Source organism: Heptranchias perlo, chromosome 8, assembly GCF_035084215.1.
Source record: "Heptranchias perlo isolate sHepPer1 chromosome 8, sHepPer1.hap1, whole genome shotgun sequence".
NCBI classification, from domain to species: domain Eukaryota; kingdom Metazoa; phylum Chordata; class Chondrichthyes; order Hexanchiformes; family Hexanchidae; genus Heptranchias; species Heptranchias perlo.
The window spans coordinates 79,659,481-79,669,427 of record NC_090332.1 but is presented as its reverse complement, the minus strand read 5'-3'; the positions used below and the strand labels follow the sequence as shown (position 1 = coordinate 79,669,427).

Here is a 9,947-nt window from a genome sequence, read left to right as displayed (position 1 = left end):
GATTGCCAATTTCAAGTTAAAACCATTGTAAAACAAATAAAGTCCAAACACGATACAGGCAGCCACGTTATATTCATTCCAAAATTAAAAGCAAACTGACGCTTCATGGGAAAGCTTAGGTGCAAATTTCAAATGATCTAAAACCATTCTGATCATAGCCTCTGAAAAATGCTGTCACTTGTACGCAGACAACTGTTTTTGCCACATCCCGAGTCTGCCATTCCACATCAGAAACAAAATAGCGCAGACATGAATTCGTGTAAATTGTCTTCTCGTCTGAAGCCCTTTACGTTTGTGAAATTATATATAAATTGTAGTGAAATGTATGGATTTCTATGGCTTTTATAGAGAGGCAGCCAAATATATTTTTATATTTAATATATTTCAGGGTGGAAATATATACTTTGAGCACTTATTTACTGGAGTGTTATGCATTTAATTTATTAATGTAACTTGAATCTTTATTGTTTGTGTTTCAGTAGATGTTTTGGGTGCGACAGCTATTATATTCTCATACGTAAAGCATTTTAAATTGACACATAATGATATAAAGGACGAATAAAGATGTATGGTGTTAAGTACAGTGAAAGAGAGAAGCCTGTCTTGTGGCGTCACAAAATGAATGTAATTAATGAAAGTAAATTAATGAAAGTTGATCATTCAATGAGTAGGTTGATATCTACAGTATTTGTCTGATGTTAGCGTGGCGCATCTTCCAAATCGTTGACTACACAACAGAAAAGTCATGCAATGTATGATTTATTCCAGGCACTTCTAGTCGTCGGTTTTATCGTTGTTTTATTTCAACATAAATGCATATTTTAAATTCAAAATATAAAAATATAAAATAAACCGCGAGGGCAAAATATTTTTACATTTACAGTCTCGGATATACATCAAAATGTTCACAATTTGTTCACGTCGTTTGTGGCGCCAATCGTTTTCGTTACGCGTTGGCCAAGTGTCTGGGTTCATAAAGCTATATACATATACATTACACATAACTAAGGAGGGGGAAGTGTATCAGATCTATAGGCGAAGACTGCATTAATGAACAGAAGATCCTTTCTGAGTATATTATGGCTTATATTCCTATCAGCTACATACAAATATGATTTTCCAACATTTTACAAATATAATGAAACTAAGTCAAGACAAATTGGCCTCCCCGCCACCAACACCGTGTTGAACTGAAGAACTATTATGCCTTGAACGTAGGGGATGTAAACTTGTTTTCTCCAATTGGAACGTTGTTTACATTCACCGCGCTGCATTGGTGTTGCAAATATCTTTTCCAACAGATATATTCTGTACAACGTTTTTTTTCTCGCTGTACTCTGAAAACTACTTTTCTTTTCAAACACAAATAGCAGACAGTTTCAGTTCTTGGAAATAAATCTTGCGATTAAATGTATAATTCGATAAGATCGTTTGGAACCATTCGGTTTGTGACCACTGTCCCGTTACCGGCGGGGCTTTACGTGCTGGAGGCTGGGATTGAGAGGCCGTGCGCGTTGCTAAGAGCTTCGGAGGGCTTGCTAACGAGATTCCCGGGTTTTCTGTCCGCCACTGAAATAAAAGCAAGAAGAAGGAGGAAAAAAATCTTGAGGAAACAGATGAGCGAATTCTTAACTTGCACAAATCTTGTTTTACTTTGTATTCAGTTACCGCAGGCAAATACATCCACTTGCCAGAAGCCGAACTGGCCAGCGACAAGGAAAAGGTGACACAGTAAGCAATTAATAAGGGGAATACATAAAAGTCGCATTTAAACAATAGTTCCAAGAAAGAATCACCCTGACATCTTTATAGTTTTGATAAATATCTACTATTGTTCAAAATTAATATATTCCCAAAAATGTACTCTCCATTCACTTGTTTGTAATCTTAAAGAGATAAAGGCAACATATCGGTGAGATTACTATCGTTCGGACAATGATTGGAACATATTGGAATCGGTTTTCAAACAAAATGCACCTACATGCATCGCAAATCGAAATAAGAGATTTACGCTAAAATTGGACGCATAGAGAGTAACGCCAATTCAGTTGGGACTACATTTCATAATCCAAAGATCCGTTTACAAACTTCAAAAGCAAAACCTGCACATGCTGGAAATCTGGTATTAAACACAAGTGCATGAAATACAGAGCCGGTCAATCAGCGTCAGAAAGAATAACGAACTATTAACGTTTAGGGTGTAAAACGTTTCATCAGAATTCGAAGGTTCTCCATCGAAACATCTACCCGTCTCTGTAGATACTAACCGACCTGCTGTGTATTTCCAGCATCTCCTCTTTCTCTTTCTACTTAAAGATTTCTAGTGTGACCTCGATATATATTATGGATGATTAGATAGTTCGCTATTACTCATATTACCTCGCAGTGTACAGTTTAGAGAGTACTTAAAAAAAGATGACATAATGACACCGCCACATTATTTTCGGGAAAGTAAGACAACATCCAAAATAACTTGTCTGGTTTCCAATCTCACCTAAACAGCAGATGATAATTGTTTTCTAATTCGTAAATGGAAAATCGAGTTATCAAATGGGCAATTCAAAATTTGATTCCATCATTTTGCAGAACAGGGGCCCTAATTCCTTGATATTCCAGTTGGACCTGAATCAGGGAAAGGTTGCTATCTAGCAACAGCAGAAGTTACAGGCGATTCCAGAATCGGTTGAAATGGGGCTCCTAATGGTGAAGGTGTGGTGATCGACATGGTGTCATTACTAATATTAATGAAGGAATCTGTGACTGCTGGGTCTCTCGGGAATTATTCCATTGGATGCAATAGGCTAAGAGAAAGATGTTCTTATCATTGTCCGCGTTTTATGACAAGATGACCATAATCTCAGGTTCAATTATTTATTTTCTAAAATATATACGTTAGATAACTGGTGAAAAACAAGATGTTGTCTTACAAAATCTATTGAACGCAAACCCGGAGTCCTGGTGGGAACACGATCCTTGCCCTCCCCCCACTCCCATCCACCCCTCGCCTCTCCTCGCCTTGAATAGGCGCCTGCTGACAGCAGCTAAATGGAGTCCAAACACTTCCTGATTCACAATCGCCTTGCGTTTACTGTATTTGCTTTGAAAGTCGGTTCTTGTATAGAAATAACACAAGATTAGGGCGTTGAAAGCAGTCAAGTCCAAGCGTATAAAACACATGGACAGACGGAGGCCGATATCAGTCAGCTTCTTTTCGTGTGCAGAGCCTCTTGACAAGTCACACGGTTTCTAACGCCTCTCCCTTTGTCTTTGTTTTAGTATCAAAATTCATCTTCCACCTAATAATCATGTGGAATAATTAGGATTTAAAATGAACAATAAACTTGTGACTTCCAGGATGAGTCCCACAAGGACTACATTCTTCTGAACTCTATAAAAAATGTCCAAAAGCTGAACGTGATTCGTAAACGATGAAAAGTGTCCTTTGGTAATACGGCTCGCTGTATTTTCCTATTCCACGTGGAAATATCGAGATACTGGTACAAAATATACCAACGTCGTTTCAATTATTAATCGCCCCAACCCCCACGTGCAGTTTAGGTAGAAAATAACCACGTGAGGATGCAAGATTAGGTTTGACATCATTGGGCCGCAGTACACTTGACATTGGTTTTATGCTAAATGACATTTTGACTACACCACCTTTTTACACACCTTTTGGTGACCGCATCGTGCCTGCAACTGGATGCCATGCAAAATTAACGAAAATCTGAAGCCATGCTTCAGTGCTACATATAAACGATGTGTTTGTAAAATTATATATTTTTTAATCGCCAGGATTTTATTACCTGCTTAAATCTATACCCTAAACACAAATTGTCTGTTGTACGTGCGAAAAAAGGGTAACTTGTTCAAACAGTATATAACTTCAAATGGTTGCTTACTATGTCTGAAATTCTCTAACACATTTCCCCTACTTGGGCCATTCTCTCGCTACCTTTAAATTCTCTAACTTTGCAGCTGCACAAAAGTCAATTGCAACATTAATGTGAAAAAAATGCTGAATTTACTTTCTTACGGAAATAAATGACAATCCTACATTAAGTGTAATCACCGCGATTGGGTTTGATCTTTTGTCATTAAAAATAGTTAACTGGTTTATGGTGACGGATGAAATCGATAGTCTGCACTTAGTTCCCCTTAAATCTGATATTGGTTGGAAAAGCAAATGAAGAAAGCATCAGATCTGGGCACAGTTAAATATCTATTTTTTGTGTGTGTGTGTTGACTTTACCACTTAACTGACCCGCGCTGATTCATATTCGTCCACACAACATTCCATTAAAATGCACACACAAAGGTTCTCAAGCAAGAATGCATCTCAAATAAAGAAAACAGCACCAAGGGCGCCATAGATTTTTTAAAACATATTATTAGTATAGCAGAATCTTCTTTCCATTAGACGACGTAAAGTAAAGCCAGGTTATCTAAACCACGGATATTTTTTATCGGTAAAAATGCTGCGGAATAAATGAAGTAAACTTAAAACCTAATTTCAACTAATTTGAACAAGTTTTCACTTTGTTGGTGAAACACTGTACCCTGTACAAATGTGCTATTGCTCCTCACATCTCGTCACTATCACTGCAAATTTGAATTATTCAAAATAGGAAAAAAAATCTGTTAGATTGGATAACAGTATTATTAGTTAGATTTTAGGCTTAGAACATTGTACCTTGTATGCGTCGAATGTTTTTTCTACAGAAGAAAATTGGTTATTGGGAAATCAGTTTAAGTGCATAAAATATTAAATGACGTGGATAAGGCAAAACCCGAATATGTTACTTTAAAATAAGGCAGGATAGTAGGGCTGGAGGTCATAAATATAAACTGGTGAAAAATACATTTAGAACACATACAAGAACTTCTGCAGGAAAGGGTAACAAATGTTTGGAATAAACTGTACCCAGACTCAGTCGTACATTAGGGGGCTTACCTAGGCCAGGACAGCTTAATTACTAAAGAGACGGCTTCGCCGTGTCCAATGGCCCTTTTCTTTACTTATATTCTTGTTAACAGAAGTTTTAGACTCTTCTTTCCAAAACAACTAAGCGCCATGTTTTGACTAAGACTGGAGCGAATAACTGCACTGTCACACTCGGCGTGTCACAGCCGAAATATTGTCCAGTCAGCTATCGTACTTGTCACTACTAATTTAGGACATGTAGAAAAAGGGTTACTTTTAACGATTAATAGCAGCGTTACTTTCTTTTTACTGTTTACCATTTTACATTTTATTTGTATCCAAAGAAAATCTAGCTATTATTATCCAACTTGAATGTTTATATCCCGTCTTAAGTTGCAATTCCGTCGATTTGTCATATTTTTTCCACCATTGTTTAACGATTCATCCTTAATTAGCAATAACCGCTGAACAATGTCTGATTTATAATATGATACAAACCAATATGAAAACTTATTAATCAGTAATGCACACCTTGTCATTTTCAGCTGACATACTACGTGACCATCCAACATCAACTCATAGTAACACAGCTCCTTATAGGCTGCTTCTGCGCACCGTATGCAAAGCTTGTTGTGTCTCTAGAATGAAACAAAAGCAGCTTTTGGAAAATATAATTGCCTTTAGATTGTAACTGTTCCAAGAGCAATAACAAAATTCTCAGAGTAGAATGAATGCAAATGCATGCAGTATGCCGCCGTCACTAAACACGGCCCCCCTGACTAAAACGACACATAAAACTTCAGAAGGGAATAAGTGCTTCGTATATGGTAAAATGTACTTTGAGATTCAATATATTCTGACATTGAAGCTCCACAAATTCTACATTTCCTGTCAGTTATGTGCTTTTTGACAATGAGTCATTATATCCTGTTGATCTACCGTCGCGAATATTTGCATTGAGTTCTATTTATAATCCGCATACCATGTTGCTATAAAGCTGTATTAAATAATACTTACCTGGAAGATGGTCTACTGCAATAACATTTTTTTCAATCAGCTACTTTTGTTTCATTCCAAATGATATGAAAACACAGTGAATCTTTTAATTGCTCTGACCCAGTATTTTGAGGAAATGGGCCGTGGCCCTAATAACGAGCAAAGCGATTTACCTTCTCTAGCTGAGAGGTGTTTGAAGGGCATTGGTGCGTGGATGTCTCCGCCGTGCATGGCAATTCCTGGCCCAGAGTGGGAGAGACTGCTGCTCTGGGACTGCCAGGGATGGCCAGTCATATAGCCGGCTCCAGGGCCACTGTACACTCCATAGCTCGGCACCTGGTTCGACGAGGGATAAGGGCCAACAGCGCAAGCAGGAACAAAACTACTCACAGCGGGCAGTGCAGATGGAGGCTGTAATACAACAATACCAAGTTTGCTTTACATCAAGGTGCTAATATTAGAGCGAGAGATACACAGAGAGTAGGAAGACATCATTCATTATATGAAAACATACACAGGGGGCTGCTAGGTCAGTACCTGGGGGTATTTCAGATCCGGGTCGATCGCCTGTTTCTCAATCCCGTTGATACTTTGAGTTGATGGGAAAGTTGCTCGATTGACGTTATTCCAATCTTCCATTTTTGTTTGATAAGCTGAAGCCTCGGCTCCACCAACAGCAGCTAAAATGCATTAAAAATATTATTGCGTCTAAACACAATACGATATTCAGTATAACATATAACGTAAGACAGCAGCGACTTTCTGTTGCAAATTCGTTTTGCCTGCTTTTAAGTATATAAATAGGCCGCCCTAATGCAAATGACAAAAGTTTATCCTTGATACAAGCACACTGTAACTCCACACCGGATTTCTTTCCAAATGCATTTTAACGTAGCTTTTCATTTATAAGACAACGTAAGTTCTTTAGTAATAATTTTCGTGTAATGCAAATCAACTTTCAAACTTTTATTTTATATATAAAGCAATCCGAAAAAAATAATCCTATGATATATACTGTATATGATTCTTTTATTTTCGGATTGCTTTACTTGTCAAAAGCGCAATTACAGTGGCCTCGTATAAATAAAGCAGGAGTCTGACTGTCTAGAACACCTCTAAATCAAAAGTTAAAATACCAAATAGAGAGTTCGCACAAGTACACACTGCACAGAACCTTCCGCGACCCTGTCAACATTCCAGAACATTGTCGAAAAAAATATCGAGATCAACAACATATTAACAGTACCGATTGTAAAAGTACCGATCGTATTGACTTATAGCGCAGTTCTGGTGATTGAGAGTGCTAGAGAAGGTCTCACTTTGTCGTTTCAGTAGGTTTTCAATATAAATTTCTCATTCTCACTGCAAGTGCCCCATCACCAAAAACTCGGGAGATTTCAACAAGCTAAAGTTAGCAAACATTTTGCGAACAATTTGTAAATAAAATAAGTTAACTAAACGACGCAGGGACACGGGTTCAGGTAAGACGACGCCTAGGCCGCAAGGGCGCTTCCTGTGTACCAAAAGGGAAACATAAGGAAATATTTGAGAAATGTCTGAACTTTATTGTCTAATGGTGCTGGAGGCAAATGTTGTCTATAAATAATAGTAGGAAAGGGACTTGGATTTGTATCGTTTTTTTAACGTACACTCTGAGTGGGTAATAAAGGAGCCGAGAAGGATACCTGCAATAGCAAACTCAGATATAAGTGTACTGAAGGTTGTGATCTCCCTCTACCCCGTCTTCTAATAATGACATTATTAATGGACATTACATCTACCAGATGCATTAGGTAAATCTCTTTTATATTGTAATCTCTCACTCATTGCTGCACAGCATATCTGTAGTTTTATGTGTAACAGAAGAGGCACATTCAAAATGAAAGATTAGAAATACGGTATCATTAATGAGACCAGGATAAGTTTTTGTGACAATTTGCTTCTGCTTTATTTTTTAAGACCAAACTGTGCGGTGCCTCGGGATTTCGTTGCAACCTCGTTTCAACAAACGCCAAATTTGTAAGAGTCATTCCCATCCATTTTCAAAAACGGTCAGTGATAGGATGGGTTGTAATTACGTCCGGGGGTGGGGTGGTGGGGGGGGGGAAGCCTGTTTTTTGAGGTGACGGTAACCCACTAACCTGTCTGTTCAACGAGGTTCCTGAGTCCGAGGATGTTGGTGACTGAGTGAGCGGACGGCCATGCCCTGTGGATCCCGACATGTCCCGTAACCCCTGCCATAGGGACCCCTGTAGCACTGCCCATTTTTGCGGCCGCGGATGACATGTGGTTGGGGTAGGAATACTGATAAATGGGATTGTAAGACAGCGTCGGCTGCGGAGGGGTCTGCTTGTTGGTCTCGTAGTGACCCGAATGCGACAGGTTGCCGATCTTGTTCCTCAAGATCCTGCTGATGGAACTGACAGAAGGAACGTTGTACTTGTCACAAACCGCGTCGCCCAGGAGCCTATCCCGAATCTCCCAAGCGAAGATCCCGGGGTCACCTTGCTTGTATTCCCTGATGTACTTCACCACGGTCGGGGTGGTGACCCTAGGCTTGCTGCCCCCGATGGCCCCAGGTAAGATGGAGCCCGTCTCGTTGTAACGAGCCAGGATTTTGCTCACGCAACCGTGGGACACCCGGAGTTGCCTGCTTATGTCGCACGGTCTGATCCCGAGCTGAGCCAATTCCACTATCCTCAACCTGATGGCGTTGGGAAGGGGTCTCCCGTTAACGAATACACCTCCCAGCTGATTCACCTCCCCGTAAGTCTGATCTACGGGAAAAGAAATGAAAAGAGACAACGGTGATAATCGCCCGCTAAAAAAAAAAATACGAAAAAGACAGAAATTAAACAGCTGTCAAAACACTGCACTTCCCACAAAGCTTCTGAAGTCTGAGCATGGAAATAAGCGCCGGTTTCCAACAAAAATACATGCACGGGCTTAAAATATGAAGTCATGTATTTTGGAGAATAGTATTTTATTATTACCAACTCGCTTTTGATTATGTTTAGTCTCCTGTTTCTCACCGGGATACTTCATTGCATTTGCGCCTGTCGCACAGTAAAACTCGACCGGAACTCTTGAGTTTACAACCTTCCCAAATATACATCGCAAACACGTTTCTATTCATCTGTAATTCAGGCTGTTTAGAGTAATCTCACCCCCCACCCCCACCCCGTAAATATATTTTCAAGCAGAGTCGGAATCTGTCGCCCAAAAAGTAAAAGCGCCAACTTTAAAGAACACTATCAAGAAACCCTTTCTGTTTTATATTTTTTATATGAAAAATACCCCTTTACGTCTAATCATCCAGAGGCGCGTCGCCGAGTGGAGAGGTCTCATTTCTGCTCTGATCCTCACGTTATGCAGGCGTGTAAAACAACCTTTTATTCTGTTATCAAACTCATGCCACTGAACCATGTAAATAGGAGTCGATGCTTACCCATTGCCCAACGAAGCGAGAACTTTTCAGCAATTTTTTTTTAAAACCTCCCCTTGCAATGGCTGAAAGTTTCCTTCTGAGAGTTGGATAGAGTCTGACCGGGGAAACAGTGGCGGAAAGAAACAGACCCCGGCTCCGCACACACAGGAGAACTCCTTACGCGACCCACGCTTGAGGCTTGAGGGGGGAGAACAATATTCAGACGGGGCTGCACAAAAAGCACAAGATGATCTTCATCCGATTAGGGCAAATTTGTATATCCTAGAGGCTGTAGTTTGTCCAGATCAATTTTACGCGTTTCTCCACGTCAATCTTGATGGTCACGCTGCGAAGTTCTCATTAGTCTTTCGTCGGCTCCCTCCTCTCCCCATTGGCTGCCTTGAAGCAGAACTTATTAATTCCGCTCGGAGACTTTCCGCCTTTTTGGCAACCCCTCAAAGTCAGGAGGACAGCAGCTGCTAAGGACTTGATTACTAGAAATTGCAATTAGAATTCGCGAGAGCATAAAACGCATGGATATCGATGCCTAAAAATGGAACAGTCCTTTTGTTTTATTTCGTGTCTTTTATTTTGCCAGTT

At 39.8% G+C, this 9,947-nt stretch overlaps 1 protein-coding gene across 2 annotated transcripts; it reads right to left on the bottom strand.

Annotated features, from left to right (window-relative positions):
- Nucleotides 1-781: 781 nt before the first annotated feature.
- LOC137324745 (paired box protein Pax-1-like) lies at nucleotides 782-9,652 on the bottom strand. 2 transcript variants are annotated; one of them, XR_010963716.1, is made up of 6 exons: nucleotides 9,369-9,652; nucleotides 8,062-8,697; nucleotides 6,458-6,600; nucleotides 6,094-6,331; nucleotides 5,456-5,562; nucleotides 1,485-1,569 (listed from the first exon to the last, which is right to left on the bottom strand). XR_010963716.1 is itself a non-coding variant. In XM_067989411.1 (5 exons), exons 1-5 carry the CDS (start codon nucleotides 9,370-9,372, stop codon nucleotides 1,478-1,480), a joined length of 1,113 nt encoding a protein of 370 aa, XP_067845512.1. In that variant the 5' UTR covers nucleotides 9,373-9,652; the 3' UTR covers nucleotides 782-1,477. The 2 variants fall into 2 exon arrangements, 1 of the variants encoding a protein (XP_067845512.1); XM_067989411.1 differs by lacking the exon at nucleotides 5,456-5,562 and having other exon boundaries at nucleotides 782-1,569.
- Between the last annotated feature and the right edge of the window lie 295 nt (nucleotides 9,653-9,947).